The following is a 19280-nucleotide window of genomic DNA, read 5'->3' as shown; positions in this document are numbered from 1 at the left end:
TGTTGAACTGATATAGAATGACAGAATTGCGTTTTCGCCGAAACTAGGAACTTTTAGATTCAAAGATACAGACGATAAACCTAGAGTTATCACCCTATTCCCAAAAAAATGTTCTTGCACTGTGAAAAAAAATAACCATACCATGAAAGTTAAAGATTACCTGACATGGAAATAACCCCCCCCCCCCCCCACACACACACAACAAAACCAAAACAATAAAAAAAATTCCAAACTTGACAAGCATAAAATTTCAAGACAGTAAATGAAAAACTGGCAGAAAATGTCCAAGCCCAGGCAGCTTCGATATGTTTTTGGAAAAGGTCGTGACGACAGAAAGCGTGAAAGATAAAAATCCCGTGACAGATGATGTCGCAGGTTTTCTGACACAGGAAAAAACCCGTGGCAGATAGTCTAGACGACACTCCACACAAATACGATTGAAGACACAGAACCTGGAGAAGCGGTTGGCAGTTCATCCATCAATGGTCCTGAATGGGCAACGTTCCTCTGAAAGACGAAGAAAAAGGATTTTTTATCTTCTATATGCTTCGTTAAATGACAGAATTATTGACACTGCCCAAGAGTTATTGAAAGAACAGTTCTCACATATTTCAGGACTGGATTCATGTTTAAATACAACTAACCTTACATTCAAAAAGGCAAGAGGAATATTCATTCAACTTGACGTCAACAGATATCCAAAAGATGGCGGTTCTCATTGGTTGACACTTTCAAAAATGAAATTAAAACCATTCTCTAAAATAAAGATCTACGATTCCGCCTTTACAAGCATGAGTTGTCCTACCCAACAAGTTGTTAGTGAGCGGATAGGAGAAGGTCCACCAAAACGCAATGATAAAATTCTTTTAAAGTTCATGGACGGTACGTTTCAAACAAATAACGGTGATTCTGGACTGTGTGCAATAGGAAATACGTACTTTGCCGAGACTTTTGGAATAAATCCGAATTCACAAGAATATGACATTGAGCCTAAAAAACCGTTTTCAGCAAAGGAAAATGTCTGCTTTTCCAGCAAGATCGAGAAAATCATGGTTAGCGGATAGTATTAAATATTCGGCATGTCTGATAATTTTCTGAACGTGCAAAACGCCAAACGTCAGAAGATGAAAATATGTTATATGTGGTAAGTGCAAAAATTGGCTTCACCCTGGATGCGAAGGACCAAAGAGCTATAAAAATAGATAGACTGTGTATATTATACTTCTTTGGAAGGACTTAATTAGTGGATCCGAAATCCAAGCAGACGGCATTCCATGGTTTTGTAAAAAATGTGTTAATTACAAAAAAAAAAGAGAAAACATGTTGCTTGAGAATTCATGTCAAAATAAAATAGAGTTAAAGACGTGCACCGTTTATTTTCTGTAGGCTGCATGAACACCAAATGAATATCATTCAAACCATAAAACAGCTCACGATACGAAATACATAATTCTCGTCCTCCACAGATGTTTTTACAGATTTTATCATTTATTTACCTGTAACACTTAACTAGAATATCAGTTACGTTCATCAATAAACACGTTTTCAAAACTCCTGATTGTTCTTAGTCTGGTATACCGGCACTTTATAGGACGCTAAAACTAATCAACCAAGTATATCAGATTAACAATTGTATATTTGATATTTACAATTATGTGCATAATTTGTTTGATTGGCACAATAGATAGTTCAAAAAACATTTTAGTTCTTATTTCAATATTTGCGGAATTTTATTTCAATGCAAACAAATTTTACTTTTCAAAAATCTATCTATCCCTACAGTACTACAGTCCTGAGGAAAATGAGTATTTGTAGTAGTCAGTGGTTGCAGCGATTAACCTGTAAGTTAAGCGAATGATAATGACGTGTTGCCTTGTTAGGGGGATGAGATAATCTTCCATGAGAATTGCAACCAGTTGATTTGAGATTTTATACATGAGAGAGAGAGAGAGAGAGAGAGAGAGTCGGGAGTCAATGCGCCGGAGATCAAACCTGTGCCATTTTTGACTGTGTAGTATGTCAGTGACACTGGAAGTGCGACCATGGTGGGAAATAGCCCAACGCAACCGCTTGTATTTGCTCTATTTGGACTTGTGTGTATGGAGACCTGACTTCGGAGCTATATTTAAGCTGTGGTCTGACGAGGGTTCTGATGTACCATGGACTTTGGGTTTGAGTTGACATTTATATTCCTGCGGAGGAAACCTAGAGTTTTATATGCCTTTTTGTTAGACCTATTCATGTGGGTGTCCCACGAGAGATCGTTTGAGATATCCACGCCAAGTATTTTGCTAAGGTGACGTATTCTAGTAGCGTATTATGCAGGCAGTATTGTGAGCGAATATGATGTTTTCTTCTTATGACGTGGATAACTTGACAAGTTGAGGGATTGAATTCCATATCCAGTCCAACACCCACTTTTCTAGTATTTTAAGGTCGTTTTGGAGAGTATTTGATTGTCTGACAGATGTAAATGGCATGTATATAGCAGTGTCATCTGCAAATAGACGCACTTTAGACTGGATATTTTGTGGAAGGTCATTTGTGTATGCAAGGAAGCGCATTTACCTGGACCCAAGCATGGACCCCTTTGGAACTCCATAATAGACAGGTATGGGCTCGTGTACCATTTAGGATTACGGATTGAAGCCAGTTGTCAAGGACGCTATGAAGCCATTTCAGGGTCTCGCCACGTATACCGTAGTTGTGCATTTTGAACACGACTTTCTCATGGCTCGCTCTATCAAATACTTTAGTAAAATCTAATTTTATCAGGGCGGCCTGTTGTTTATTGTAACTTGACATTCTTGTAATTTGACAAGGTCATTTACAAGAATAATTCACTGGGTCACAAAGGATATTTTTTCTCGGAAACCATGTTGGACCAAGGTTTGTTTGATGAGGATACTATATGCTCCAGGGATTTGCAAAGTACACATGTAAGGGGTATGGGCCATTAGTTGGCTGGGTCTGACTTGTCAACCTCCTTGTAATTTGGGGTTTAATTTGCATTTTTCCACTGGGAAGGTATAAATCCCTCATCAATGAATTTCTGAAAGATAATTTCAAGGACTGGTGATAGTTCCTTTGGAAGTGTTTTGGTAATGATGGGCTTGATCTCGTCTGGTCTACATGCCACATTAGAGTTAAGATTTCACAGGAGCTTTTCTATGTCATTGGCTTTAACTTAGATACTTGGCATTCTTTGGTAGTTTTGACTGTCTTCGGTTTGAATTAGATATGTCTCGGAGGCTCATCTTGCAGGAGGATGCTAAGTTTAGAGGTGACTTTGGGCTGAATACTGGCTGGAATTACTCATTTAGAGCTGTTGATTTTCAGAGTTTCATGAGAGTGGAGTTTGTTTTTATTTGGTTTTGATGTAGGGGAGGCATCAGACTGATTTACATTTAAATATCTTCAATGTATTTTTGATAAACCTTTTTTATTTTCTTTCGGACTGCATGTTTGAGGTCCAAGAAATATTTACGATCTGAGGATTTATTTGATTTCCTAGTTTTTTAAAGGCCCTATCACGCCTTCTGATTATCTTCTTGAGACATTTATTTACCCAGGGAAGGTTGCCTCTAATGGAGGACATGCTTGACGGAATACATTTTTCTGATATTAAGATATTTAGAGCCAGTAATTTTTCACATAGATCTTCAATTAATAGGGTGGAATATTTGTCCTCCTGATGGTACTATCAATTAACTGTTTAAATCTTCGCACTTTGCTTTTTGTATAGTGAGAATTTTCGAGACTTTTGGTAACATAATTTGGCGTAAGTGTTTACTTAGACCTCAACAATGTAATGGTTATTGATGCCAGATAGGATGTTAACCTGATTGACCAGTTGCTTGAGATTTCATGTCAAAATAAAATAGAAGTTTGATTTGTCGTCGGAAAATAAATCTAAAATATTGTTTTCTCTAGTAGGTATGCTTACCATTTGTGTTAGGTTTGAATCATTTTGGGTCTCAAGGATTTCTCTATAGTACGTCGAATGTTTACAGTCAGAGGATGGGCTCATAGTATTCCAGTCCATCTTCGATAGATTCAGATCCCCAGCCACCCAGACATTTGAGAACTGTTTATTTACTCTAGCAAGGGATTGTGCAAATTCTATTGTGCTTGCTAGCTCATGGTGCTTCTAGTATTCTTAATTGTTTGTTGCCTTAATCAAAAGATAGTCACAGTCTGATCGAAGTACGGACATTTGGACATTTCTTGGACAACAATGCAAACTGCGGTAAAAGCTCCATTACCTGCCTGTGCGACACGGTCTTTTCTAAATATGGAGTAACCTAAAATCATTTTCGTGATGTTTAGGTTTTAGCCAAGATTTTGTGCCTATTATGAGATCAGGTTTTGTTGAGGAAGCTAGGTAACTAAATTCAGGTTTTTTGTCAACACCTGATCTGCAGTTAATGAACAGAACTTTGATTGAACTTTTAATATTATTTTTACTTGCCAAATTGGGTTTATGACCTTTGGTATCGACCGTTGTTACGTTTCGGTGTTGAGACGTGAAACATCACTGGAGTTTGACTGGTTATGGCTTTCAAAGGGATTTGGTGTTTCAAGGGTGTCTGAGCTTAGGATTTAATTCAAGGTGATATTTATGTTTTCACAGAAAAATAGTGCATTTCCAGACCCCGACCCCTCTGGAATTTCCGAGTCTGTCATACATGGAGTCATCAGTGTTCTGGCAGTGATACTAGACATTGCACATTTCACATCGGACACCTTTACAGATCCATGTTACAGGGGTTTGACATTTTCCACAAGGACAGACTAAGGTATTGATCAGATTTGACTGGGCCTGGGATGCTTTTAATATAAAGAGAATAGGGAATAGGAACAACATATACTTACAAACGTCCTTACCTTTATCCTTTGGCTGTGACTAAATACAGAGTTGGTGCGCCCGTGATATATTACAGACTCCGGTATATACCGGATTAACTAAATTTGAACAAAAACACCTTAAATTTATATATTTTGTAACCATGGTGATTCTAACCCTAACCTTTAGTCAGTATATTATGCACATTATACACTAAATGCGTGCGGACATGCAAAAAAATGAGTATTTTTGCCGTGCGTTCCTTTTGATAATAATTCCGCGCATGCGCAGAACGGCTGCACCAACTCTGCAATGAGAAACATTCTTATCCTTTTTACTGCGGAATACCTTTTTAAGCCGCTTTATTACAATACAAGGGCAACTAGCACTTTTACAATACCTTTGAACATATAAGGGGGGGGGGGGGGGGGTGAATGGAAAAACTAACGTTTCCATAGAGAATTCATGACATTAATACAAACAGGACAATAGTATCCTTAAACATGTTGGAAATGTACCTGAAAAAGAGAAGGAAAAAAAAAAACAATCATGACAAAATTACCTGGAAAGGAAGTAAAAATGTAAACACAAGGGAGATAACTGTATAATTATCATTATTCATCTGTTCTACTTTATTTGTAAATTTGTAATATGAAGAAAGTAATATTTCGACGAATACAGGAGTGCCGTTTGCAGTTAGGCAAATGAAATAAATGATGGTGTACAATGTTACAAGAAAAAAGTAACAATCAAAAGAAAAACCGTAATTGCTAGATACACACCGACAATATCAGCTTTCAGTCAGAAACAATTGTGTTGATTGTTGATGTACTTTTTATGCATTATAAAATAAAAACTTTTCATGAAAACGTGAAAACACAACTGAATTTCATTGACATTTTCAAGCGATACCATTCAATCGAAAGACGCTTTAAAATTTAGTTTCCCAGTCTAAAAAAGCTCAAAAAGAGACATCATCCGTTTATTAATTGATACAGAATCATACTGGTGACTGGAGAGATTTATAATTAGTTGTCATAATTAAAGGTCTCGAAATATATCCTTCCATTTATCTTTTATAAATATTTTAGCTGCCATTTCACTCTGGGAAGCCATATTGAAGGTTAAACTTTCAAGTAAAATTCTAACACCCATTTCCATTTGTCACTGTTATCTTCTCAAAATTCCAAAAAAACAAATCAAGCATTTATGAGTACAATACAAGAAGAAAATAATAGCAATTTGAGATCTGTTGTTTGTTTATGAAATCACTGCAAATATTTATTTGAGTTTTGAAATCATAAGGTGTTTTTAATTGGTAACTAAATAATGGTACTGCAAACACCATGTTCAGGATTCGTATTGATAAGCGGACCCATAGAAGACCAATATACGGGTTGCCACAATTAACCACTGACTGACGTAATATTTTTTATTATATTGCTCTTGTAAGTTGAGGATTATTTAATGCAATAAAAGTGTTTAATGCAAAACATTACATAGTTTGCTAAGCCTATCGATTTATAACAGATATGAAATAGTCCATGGAAAAATAATTTTACCATTTTCGTTTTGAATATGGCACTCTGTTGTTGTTGTTGTTTTTTTTTTTTTTTTTTTTTTTTGTTAATATGATACAGGTGCCATTCCTGCATACTTTATTGTTCATTACATTTGTCATGTAAGCATAGAACATATTTGATTTACCCTCGATCATGGTCGTTTGTTTGTATAAGTTTATTTATCAGGGTTAAATGGAGTAAGGGCTTTTAAACTGCGTATCGATTTATAGATTAAATGTTTGTCTAACAACTACAAGTGTATGTATATTTATTTAGTCAATATACATATCGTCAACTTTAGAAATTCTCCAAGCACCAGTTTCAACATGTGTTTGATAAAATGGACTTGCTCTTTTTCTGAAGTATAAATGAAAAATTATTTCTTATACTACAAAATTCTTAAATACTTGTCAATCGTTAAAAGAAGTGAACAATACAAACAATATTTTCCGACTTCATGAAAAAATAGACGCCAAGATGTTATCACTGGCAATTTCTAAGATCGATAAAATCAAGTTACAATCTAAGGCAAGTATCTTTTTTTTTTTTAAGATTCTTCTTGGTTGATATCTTTTATCTCATCGCAATTCGAAATACTTATCTAGTTCATTATCACAGAAAATTGTAAGTACTTATGGTCGTATCATTAATCATTGATTGTTCTTTCGATCTGCCTTAACTGGAAGTTATACATTATATACAGCACGGTTCCTAAAAAAAAATAGAAGATAGACCGCTTAAATATTGCAAAATCTTATATAAGTTATTTATAGATAACCTTGATATTATCGTTGTAAATATATGTTATTTATTACATGCTTATATCTAAACAACACGATGAGGATATGCGCTTGCGGAATAATTTCACATGGGCGTAGCCTGAGTGAATTATACACGCGGCGTATAACCGATTCGTATTGTTGAGATATGTTAAAACATGGTCGTGCTAAATATTTTATGTAAACAAATATATGAAATAGGAAGCATTATTTCATACTGATATAATTGCTTAGTTAAGTCTGATGCTTATTTTTGCCCTTTATGCGCCTTCAATGTTGACTTTTTCCATATATGACTATTTCATAGATCAAAACTTAACAATTCTGAATTTTACAAGAAAACGAAATATAGAAATAAGAAACATACTTATGCAAATACTTAAGTTTGTTATATCAGACTTAAATAGAAATATCATATTTGCGTGATAGAATAAGTACTGCAGACAGATACTACTAACCATAGTATAATTTACATTGTTACATTATAGAGAAAATATCAACATTAAATAACAATAACTTAACGAATAGCACGATTTTAAAATAACACACTTATTAAACTAAGTAATTACTTAAGTTTTTTATGAAATGAGGGCCAGACATAGAGTGTGATTGGTGGACAAGCGGACGGACAGACATAGCCCATTTCTACATCAACCATTTTCTCTTAAAAATGCACGGAGCAACAGATCGTTTCTTACACATACATTCAGGCTAATTTGAGTAGATATCAAAATTATATTTCTATATACATGTATTTTTTTTATGTTAGCTCCATCAGAGCGCGATTACTGTCTTATCATCATGTTACACCTGGCGTTCATTTACCTGGAAATATTATTGAATTGCAGCGTTTCTACGGTAACTGCGGACGGGATGCTGAGGCAAAATAGTATATCGCACAGAACATTATGGGCGGAATGTGAGTCATGAAAATCGATTGAACAAACTCTATTGATAACCATGCAGTTCCTAATATTGATCGAGCTTTCAATGTGACTCGTAATTCAGATTGTTCTAGAACATGGAACCGATGTCGTATTTCTGAGCATATGTTTTGTGATATTGTGAAACGCGTAGTGAGGTTTGTTTGTAACACTGCCTTGTAGCGTTGGCTGCTACAATCCGTACCAACTCCATAAAAGGAAGGAAATAGCGTACTAAGCCTTAACTGGAAATTACTAAAGGTAAGTCAGTTAATTTGCTTTGGACTGAAATTGGAAAAAAAGTGCATTTGAGCAAAAAATAAAATATTGAATAGATATAATAACGAAAAATATTGAAACTCGTATAAGACTTATCGGTAGACTCGAATGCATATCAGATGAGCATTTTGTGATTGTAAACTGGTATTTACAGTTTTCTTAAACAAAACGCCTGTAATGAATTTCTGTATTGATCGGCACCTAATATTGAGAAATACAGATGACACCGGATACGTGATATTTTTCACAAAGTAAATTCTTCATATCTGTGATGAACACGATCCTATTTTGTGAAGAATAGGACAATATTCTTCACACAGACTGAACATATTCTTCGAATTTTATGTAAAATTGGTGATCGACCTCTCTTTTTTGAGTATCATGATATCACGCTTTTCACATTCCACTGATTTTACAAGAAATTCGTTTTTATTTCTTTTGCACAATTTTTTTCTGACGATACCTACTAACAATCTCCTGAGCGGGATTGAAAATTTATACATGTGTCGTTCGTAGCTATATCAATTTGTGAGTGAAAATATATTGTTTATGTGTTTCTGTCCGTCTGTCCATAAGGATAGGAAATCACATACCACCAGTTGACATACTAATTGAGAACCAAATTCTACTTGAAATATGCATTTTAAGGCACGTTTATATGATGGAGAGAGAAAACACTTACAGATTAGTCGCCATACTTCTTATAAGTGTGGTTGTATTTTCTGATCATTTGGGGTCAAGGAATACATTCATTTAACTAATTTAGAATTCCGCTTAAGCCGGTGTTAATGTGCAAGTGGGTATTGAATATTTTATTAACTCTCATGAACAAACTCGATAAATCAAACCGAGTCTGCTATCATGTTGCTTGGCTGCGTTCTATGCTCCCAAAGGATCTCCTCACAGATTTTATTATATTGTGTCGGCGTGGATTGAAAAAAAAAAAGAATGGAAAGGAGTAAAGTTTATAACACCGAGGCAAAAGTTTTGGATAGTTACCTTATCTCAAAGTTAGTTTAAATTTTGAATTTATATATGTATCATTTGGTCGTTCAACTTATAAACTTAAGAATGTGTACTTAAAGTAGAGAATAGAGAAACTGGAACTCGGGCTATAGTTCTGACTATTGAATAGACGCAGGTAAATAAGTGCATACTATTTTGTAGAAGACCCAGTTCGGTCTGTTTTGAAGGATATTTGTAGATTTTAAACAGATGAAGGAGAAATATACATTTTCGTTATTCAGGCCTTATTCCTAATAATATAATGCAAAACCTATTTACATAGACTTTCAATGTCCAACATGCTTGAACTTCAAAATAGCTAAACGATGTACGCATAGGACCAGTTTTGAAACTAAATAAAAACATGTAAGTAATTTAGTTACAAAATCTTCATTTTAACTTACTGAAATATATCCATCTCCCCTTTTAAATTTGTAAATAAATTATGACATATCAAATTCATTTTCCAATATTTCAGACGACGAGCCACTGACCATGCTGCGGTCTGTTTGTTTCAAGAACTTTGTGAGGTTTAAGGAATATCAGGTTCTGGACTTTCGGAATGATGGACCTTCTATATTTATTGGGGAAAATGGCTCCGGCAAGAGCTCTGTTTTAGAGGGAATTCGTCGATGCTTGAAGTTAGAGCTCAGTACGTCAGTTTCATCAGCGCACGATTCAAGTCAGTTATCATATTTCATTTGTAATTTTAAAAAAGGAGATGAAAATATTATTTGTGGCATCGTCTCTCTTCCTGAGAAAGTGGGACAAGAAAGCGATGAGTCTAAAGAAGTTCACAAAATTTCACACGTCGAAGAAGAGATGGAAATAGGGGATCCACAAATTATTTATGACAGAAGAATATCAGAAAGTCAAAGGATGAGTACGGATGAGGATAGTAGAGACGACATTCATCTGCAGCGTCTTCCAGGCAAAAGAAAATCAAGTTCAGAAGAGGAACTCTTTCCAAGCAAATCGAAATACTATCCGACATATAGTGAGGCAGCTGAGACAGCGGCACGTGATACTACAAATGCTGCTTGTCCAAGCGATGCGACACAGGCAAGTGATGCTCGAAATGAAGTCAGGTCTTTTTATAAGTTTGCCATTAACTATTCTGAGAATATACAGAATAATCCAATGTATGTCAATTTAGCTGAGGTATCTAAAACGCAGCTAGGTGAAACTAAAATGCACATCGCGAAGAAATATGAGATTGACGGTTCCTCCTCAGAATTGAGAAGGGAATTTTTAGATTCAGTTTTAAGATACAACTCAGAAGACAGAAATGTTGAAAGGTATATACGATTCGTTTTTGAAAATATCAATGAAAACTCTTCGATAATTACAAACAATCTAGCGGTATTGTTAGAGTCATTATCAAAACAAGTTGTTTTTACTTTCCCTTTGCGCTCGATAGGGCCACTGCAGTGGTCAGAAAGTAAACGCATCGCTCCCGAAGAGCGGGAGAGAAATTACACAGAATCTGAAAGCAGGTGTGAAATAATTAAATGTTTTCTTGAGGACAACAACGAAACATTTGACAAAAAAAAAGAAGATGAATATTTCAAACAGATCACACAGCTCAATGACTACCATTTTGAGCTTACAGACGACGGAAGGATTTCTTTACCAAAAGGAAAGTACGCTTTGCTGAAAACGCCAGAAGGGATTCTGGAAGCAAAGGCATTTTCTATTCTTATGTCTAGCAAAAGACATAGGACCCTTGTCCTGGAAGAACCGGATAGGGGAATGCATCCTCAGTTCATACAAAGAATGGTCCAGCTAATTAAACAAAAGAAGAATGAAAAACGTGTCATTCTGACGACACATAACTCAACGTTTATAACAGCCTGGACAGCAGCAGATTGTTTTATCTTTCGGCGCAACGAAACGGAATCTCTTGTTGATAGAGATGCTGCCGAGAATATAAGAAAAGCCGGGGAAAACAAAGACGTAGAGGTAGAAACAGAACAAAACAGAACAGAATGCCGGGTAACACCTTGCAGTTCTATTGTCGGAAATGGAGTCAATCTGAAGAAACTAAGACTATTGACATCAGACCACATATCAGATATTCTGTTTGCAAAAAAAGTTTTATTTCTTGAAGGTGATACTGATTTATTGTTCTTAACGGAAGTTAGGCACCAAATATTGGCAGGGGAAAGTAAACTAGATGAAACTCTTTTCCCATGTGATACAAAAGCTTACAACAAGCTGAAGAAAAGTCTTACAGAACTTACATTTATCAAAATAAATAGCAAGGATAACCTCAATTCTATTGAAAACATGTCTAAAGAACTTCAGCTTGACCATATCTTTCTTGTTGATAGAGATGCTGTTAAAAAGATAAGACAAGCAGGTAAAAACAAAGACGGAAGAAAACAAGAGGCAGAAGCAGAAAAGAATAGAACACCAGACGATTGGCGTGGCGTTAGAAGCGATCTTTGGACAACAAGACGTATTTTTTTCTGGCTAGATGGAACTATTGAAAATATGTGGACTGAGATGTATAAAAAGAACAAGACTCTTGAAGATGAACTCAAAAAACAAAAACTGACTTTAGAGCCAGGTCAAAAACTTTTTCTACATGAAAGTTTTAATAGCAGTCACTTAACAGAAAGCATAAGACTCACTCTGAAATATTGCACACCCGGAACCGATCTTGCCGACTTCATCAAAATATTGATGATTGATAAAAAACAAGAAGTCATGATAAATCAGTGAGAATATGGCATCATGACGACAACCACTGGTGCCACACTCTAATATATTTAACCGTTCTTGTTAAGGGGCTAGAATGGGCGGGGTTGGCAAACTGACTGAAGTTCATATTTTTGAAAAACAAAGTAATTGAAAAACAGAGTAAAATAAATTATGGATGTTAAAAGTTTCAAATAATTTTTTCATAGATCTGTAACTAAATCTCTTACTTTAAGATTGACCGTCAAAAGTTGGACGTACATTCAAAATTGAGTACCATGTTTTTTTTTTATATCAATAGCATAATTTTGTAAAACGTAGAAAGCCATACAGGTGTTCTATAGACATTTAAAAGTGACAAGTGTCGGTAATAAATGGATTGAACGACACATAAACACTTAATTCAATAACAAGCTTTATAATAAGACAAATGAAAGGTTAAACTAGGAACATAATTTGTGATATTTGTCTGAAATGTTGAGAACAAAAATATGTAGAAATTAACTTTTTTTGCACAAATCGCGAGAAATTTTCGAGTAAGTCCAATGTGACGACGTAAAGTGAACCCTGACAGCGTAAAGCCCCAACCAATATGAATTCCAATTCAGAAAGCGGTTAGCTGAGAAATTGTAAATAAAAACGCTTAATTTATCAATACGTATTTTTTTAGGAGAAAATACTCGTTATATTCGATATTTTGAACTAATGTTTATCATATGTATAGGAAATTGTTTTGCGACTTAGAATATCTAGTTAATATTATGAAAAATGTGCACTTAAATAGCCAACATTAAATCGCACCTATTTGATGTACGTGCGTATTGAAGGTACAATATACTGACTAAAGGTTACGGTTAGGTTTAACATACGTTTAATAGTGTAAATTCAATGCGTGCGTACACTCAATGCGGGAGAAGTAATGCCGAACCTCAGGATTTCCACCATCAACAGACAGACTTTTGTATTATGCTTGGATTAAAAAGAAAAAAAAACATACGAAAAGGGAACGGCCAATAAAAGCTGTATACATAAAGTAGTTGCGTATATTCTGCACTAAGTGTTAATGTCGAAATGACATTGTTATGATACCTTTGTGAATGCCCACTTTTGACGTTAGAAGTAATGTCGGCATGTAATCGTTTTATTTGGGAGATGTTTGTATCGGATTATGTATGGGATGCCATAATAATTGATTTTGCCAACATACATCAGTCTTGCAAAATGCAAGTGTAAAGCTACTAGGTCCATTTAGAACAGAATATGTGGAGGCTTTTTTGAAATTGAGAGAATACACTTAAAATTTTGTAAACATATTTTTATTTTTAAAATGTCTACAAGTTACACCGGAGTATACGGTGAACTTGCCCGTTTCCCATTATACATAAATCGTTTTGTTAGAATAATTAAATACTGGTTTAAGGTTCTTAACACGAAAAATTGTGTAATAAAGACTATATATGCACTAATGTTAAATGATGAGAAACAAAACTGGGCTCAAAATGTAAAAACTTTATTATATTCTAACGGTTTTGGCTACGTTTGGGATTGTCCGGAACACTTTCATTCCAAATTTTAAGCAACAGTTATACTTTTGCACAAGACTGAAACAGTAGTTGACTAACAATAGTGTAATATTTGTTTACAAAAATGTGAAGCAAGACTTTGAATACGAGGAATACCCGAGTACAGTGACAACTAAAAGGTATAGACATTTGCTAACAAAGTTTAGACTGTCTGCACATAAACTGCGCATATAGACAAAATAGACTTGAAAGAAGTGAAAGACGTTGCGAAATTTGTGGAACAAATGATATTGAGGATGAGTTTCACTTCATTCTGAAATAAAAAAGTATAAAAATGTTCGAAAACGATATATTGATAATTATCATTTTGATCGTCCTAGTGTATTTAAACTTGTTGAATTGTTTTCATCAAAGAATGTGCAAACCTTGAACAATTTAACTTGTTTTATAAACTGTGCCTTAAAAATAAGAAGTAACATATTGTAATGTCTTCTTTAAATAATAACCAGTACGATTAAAAAAATATATATATTCAGACTCGTGTGTGAATGAATTACAACTGCGAGTCCATTTTACAATATATATAAAGTTTTTGCTATCATGATTGTTTCTGTATTGTATTGTTTGTTATTTAAATATATATATGTATACGTGTGACCTTGTTATTGTTGTTTAAGGATGAGGAGCGTAAGCTCAAGCCTAAAAAAATAAAGATTTGTTCTGTTCTGTTCTTTTATCAACTGTTTTTGCAACCTCAGAAGATAATGCTCTCTAAGTTAGATGCCTAACAAAAAGTACCGTCCTTTTGTGGATACAACTACCAGTTGCTTTTGACAGCGCGTTAAGTACAGGTTTGCTGATTTTTTTCTCTGTTATGACGACCAAAAACGGGAATATATTATTTTAATATGTCACGGACATTTACACATTTTTTATCATCACTTGTAACATAGTTTAAAGATTGTCAAATTACTCTTTTTTCTATTTTCAGTAACATGACATAAACTCACGTTAGGCTAAAAACATGAATTAGCCCAATCTTCGATCTGAAACTGACATGTCAGTGCTATATGCCTAAAACTTTAGCAAACACTTACCATTTGGCGTATGTTTAATTATAATGTTGTTTAAATTTATGAACTTATTCGAGGAGCTAATAATAAATTTTCATTCACATGATAATAACGGTAATATACAAGAAGCACTTTCAAGTCAAAGTTAGACAGTTAATGATCAGAACCATAAGCATTTCCTTGACCCAACAATCCTAAATGCATCATTTTACATTTTCTCCAATCTGCATGAAAGATTAGACGAATCGTATCGTACCGAAATCTTAGTTAGACCTATAAGAACTAAGTAAACATAGAATGATATATTCATCTGTCTAAAAATTACCGCGATATTTTCTATCTACATGTTCCAGCTGATGTTCAAATACCTGGTAAATATCATTGAATCGCAGCGTTTCTAAGGTAACCACGAACGGGATGCTATAAAGTAAATATTGAAATTTTGTGTAGAACACTATGGATCGGACGTGACTTATAAAATCAATATCGCTATCCTACATATATGAACAGGTCAAGCTCGTGCCATATTCATTCATTTATAATTAGTTCCTTATATTGATAGAAGTCCATTTGGTTCCTTATGATTATAGCCTTATATTGAAAGAAGTCCATTTCGTTCCATAATTATATTGATAGAAGTTCATTTAGTTCCTGTTGACCGCCTCGATAGCCTAGTGGTAGATAGCGTCCGCTTCGAGTGAAAAATGGTACCAGAAGCTCCTTTCCTTGGCGCTAAGCATTAAAAAGGGAAACTGGCCTCTTCTCTCATACCCTCTTGGCGATGGATTAAGTCAGGAATGAGGTGTCGAGAGTGATTAATATAAGTTGTAGAACTTGCTTCACAATCGACCGAAAATAAATTTGTATAAACTAAATTACGTTCCTTATAATTCTAGCCTTATATTGATAGAAGATCATTTAGTTCCACAATTATATTAATAGAAGTCCATTTAGTTCCTTATAATAATAGCCTTATATTGACAGACGTTTATTTCTTTCGTTATATTGTTTCTTTGAAAATATTTTATAAGAGAAAGCGTATTTTGGATAATGTGTTTTGTCATACAGTAAATGTTTATATAGAGTTTAAATCTTATACGAATAAGAATATCAAAGTACACTATTATATAAGCTGGATGTTATCGAAGGTCATTTCAAGTGCCATTCATTAACACAAGAAAACTGCATTTATGTAAACAGAGAAAATGTAGAGTACTTACCTTACCCTGAGTCTAAAGATTATCTTGCGAACCAGAGTTATCAAAACCGTACTAGACTTACTAGAAGAGATAAATTTATGTCGGAATATAAATATTAAGTAAGTATATATTTAGTCAATAATCCCTCACCAAAACTAAAGAGTTTGTAGGGGTAAGCGCTATATTTGTAATTACTTCGTCTACTCCGCCGTTCCATCCGTCCGTCCGTCAGTCCTTCCCGAGCAATTTAAGACTATGGGTTTATCTTCGCAAAGAGGAGTCTAATGTAACTTGATACATTGATAGATAACAACAACGTAAAGTTAAGAGCTCAATAATTCTAATACTTTTTGAATAGTTTTATAATTAACTGCCCTTTGTTCTTATTTTTTCACATTTTGAACATTTAAGACAGTAACTTTGAATCCGCTCACGGGAACTACTCGATAAATAAACGATGACAAGATGATAATAAGGGTTAACTTAGTGAAAAGAACAAAAATATAACATTCAGTATTTTTTTTTAAATAATCTAGGTATTTACGTGGTTTATTGTCCGGTTTACCACGAATCAGAGTTGTATTTGATAGACTGTGTGTGAAAGGTAAGGTAAGCTACAAAATTGTTAAATATAGGCAAAGCGAAAGAAAAGAAAATTGTGAGTATTGAGATGCCATTATGGAGCTTAAATCCAACTTGAAGCTAAACACTACTTTTCAATTTATCTAAATAACTGACTCGGATTTATTACAATAGTGTTTGAACAGAACACAGCATGGATAATCTTTTTGAAAAAGATTTATCTGTTAGACGAATTATTAATGCAAACACACAAAATAGATAAAATCCGGCAGGAACAGCCACGTTCAAAAGACGCAGCACCCAATAAAACAAACCCATTATTTTGAGTATTTATTGACGTGTATATAATAGATATATACATAAAAATACAAAGGCACGATAAGACAAGTACACGACGTGGACAAAACAAACACTTAAATGAAGATAATGGTGTATAATCATTCAGTACTTCAGGGACATTATGATCTTCAAAAATACACATCCTAAAATATACTTTATGTACTTTTATCGCATAATTTGTTAAATTCGGTAGTTGTCTTCTGTATACTTGATGATATTTTTGAAAAAGGTCTATAATGTTGACTCCTTTCTCCGAAAGAAACACGGATTCATTACAAGGGTCAAAATTCCGCTTTGCTGAAAATCAGTTTTTCTGCTTAGATATCAGTCTGTGTCTTAGAAATGCCCAAAGTTACGGTTGGTGTCTTCCGCCACCATACAAACTAAATAGTAAGCATTTGTTGACGCAATTTCCTCTTTCCGAAACAAAATTATTTTAAGTAAACGAGCAAACTTAAACAATCGAAATGCTAAGAAGTGTTTTCTTATGAATTTTGTTCCCTTCAAAGAAAAACAGTTCCTAGACTTTTAGAGTGCTTGGCCTGTTATTTTCATTGGCGAAAATGGCTTAGGAAAGAGCTCTGTTTTAGAGGGAATATGACGGTGCTTAAAGACAGAGTTAAGAACTTCAGTCTTGTCGTCATTTGAGAATGGCAAGTTATCGTATGTGAAAGAAAGAGAATAAGGCTGATGCGTTAAAGAAAGTATATGAGACGGGTCCGCTAAAGAAAGGAAATGAGACTGTTCCGTTAAAGAAAGAGTATGAGACGTATCCGTTAAAGAAAGATTATGAGACGGATTCTTAAAGAAAGATTATGAGACGGATTCTTAAAGAAAGAGTATGAGACTATTCCGTTAAAGAAAGAGTATGAGGCTGTTCCTTTAATGAAAGAGTATGATGCTGATTCGTTAAAGAAAGAGTATGAGGCTGTTTCGTTAAAGAAATTGTATGAGACTGTTTCTTTAAAGAAACAGTATGAGGCTGTTCCCTTTAAGAAAAAGTATGAGGCTGTTTTGTTAAAGAAAGAGTATGAGGCTGATCCGTTAAAGAAAAAGAATGAGACTGTTCCGTTAAAGAAAAAAAGACGGATCCGTTAAAGAAGGTGTATGAGATTGTTCCGTGGAAGAAAGAGTATGAGACTGTTCTGTACAAAAATGAGTTTGAGAGTGAGCCGTCAAAGAAGGAGTTTGAGACTGTTCCTTCGTTAAAGAAAAAGTTTGAGGCTGTTTCGTTAACGAAAGAATATGAGACTGTCCTGTTAAAGAAAGAGTACGAGACAGTTCCATTAAAGAAAGAGAATGAGACTGTTCCGTTTAACAAAGAGCATACAACTATTTCCTTAAAGAAAGAGTATGAGACTGTTTCGTTAAAGCAAGAGTATGAGGCTGTTTCCGTAATGAAAGAGTATGAGGCTGTTCCGTTTAACAAAGAGTATGCGACTCTTTCCTTAAACAAAACAAAATGTATGAGGCTGTTTCCTTAAAGAAAGGCTATGAGAATGTTTCGTTCAAGAAAAAATATGAGGCAGTTCTGTTAAAGAAAGAGTTTGAGGCTTTTCCGTTAAAGAAAGAGTATGAGGCTGTTTCGTTAAAGAAAGTGTATGAGACTGTTCCCTTAAAAAAGAGTATGAGACTGTCCCGTTAAAGAAAAATATCATACTGTTCTGTTCAGAAGTGAGCATGACAGTAAACCGCCCAATAAAGTGTTTGAGACTGTTCATTCAAAGAAAGAGTATGAGGTTGTTTCGTTAAAGAAAGGGTACGAGGCTGTTCCTTTAGATAAAGAGTATGAGGCTGTAACATTGAAGAAAGTGTATGAGGCTGATCCGTTTAAAAAAGAGTATGAGGCTGTTCCATTAAAGAAAGTTTATGAAGCTGATTCCTTGAAGAAAGAGTATGAGGCTGACCCGTTAAAGAAAGAATTCGAGGCTGATCGGTTAAAGAAAGAGTATGAGGCTGATCCGTTAAGAACGAGTATGAGATTTTCTGTTAAGGAAAGAATATGAGGCTGATCCGTTAAAAAACAAGTATGAGACCGTTGCGTTTAAGAAAGAGTTTGAGGCTGATTTCGTTAAAAAAGAGGATGAGGCTGTTCCCTTAAAGAAAGAGGGCGATCCGTTAAAGAAAGAGTATGAGACTATTCCGTTAAATAAAGAGGATGAGGCTGATCCCTTTAAGGAAGAGTATAAAACTGTTCCTTCAAAGAAAGATTATAAGATTGTTCCGTTAAAGAAAGATTATGAGGTTGTCCCCAAAAAGAAAGAGTATGGTGCTGTTTCGTTAAAAAAAGAGTATGAGGTTGGTCCGCTAAAGAAACAAATTGAGGCTGTTGGATTTAAGAAAGAATATGAGGCTGATTTCGTTGAAAAAGAGGATGAGGCTGTTCCCTTAAACAAAGAGTGCGATCCGTTTAAGAAAGTGTATGAAGGCTATCCGTTAGAGAAAGAGTATGAGACTATTCCGTTAA

The 19280-nt window shown here is 34.6% G+C and overlaps 1 protein-coding gene across 2 annotated transcripts in view; it reads left to right on the top strand.

The window, feature by feature from the left end:
* The first annotated feature begins 8039 nt into the window (after nucleotides 1-8039).
* The window catches only part of LOC123557258 (uncharacterized), a 72053-nt gene continuing 60812 nt past the window's right edge, over nucleotides 8040-19280 (top strand). The window contains exons 1-2 of one of the 2 annotated variants that reach the window (XM_045348629.2): nucleotides 8040-8371; nucleotides 9873-14340. In XM_045348629.2, the coding sequence (XP_045204564.2) occupies nucleotides 9890-12121 (2232 nt within the window). In that variant the 5' untranslated portion in view covers nucleotides 8040-8371; nucleotides 9873-9889 and the 3' untranslated portion in view covers nucleotides 12122-14340. Of the gene's footprint in view, nucleotides 8372-9872; nucleotides 14341-19280 lie in introns of those variants that run through there. The other variant, XR_008371008.1, reaches the window with a different exon arrangement.

The sequence above is a fragment of the Mercenaria mercenaria genome, chromosome 5 (assembly GCF_021730395.1).
Source record: "Mercenaria mercenaria strain notata chromosome 5, MADL_Memer_1, whole genome shotgun sequence".
Lineage (NCBI taxonomy): Eukaryota > Metazoa > Mollusca > Bivalvia > Venerida > Veneridae > Mercenaria > Mercenaria mercenaria.
This window is presented reverse-complemented; position numbering and strand designations above follow the sequence as displayed.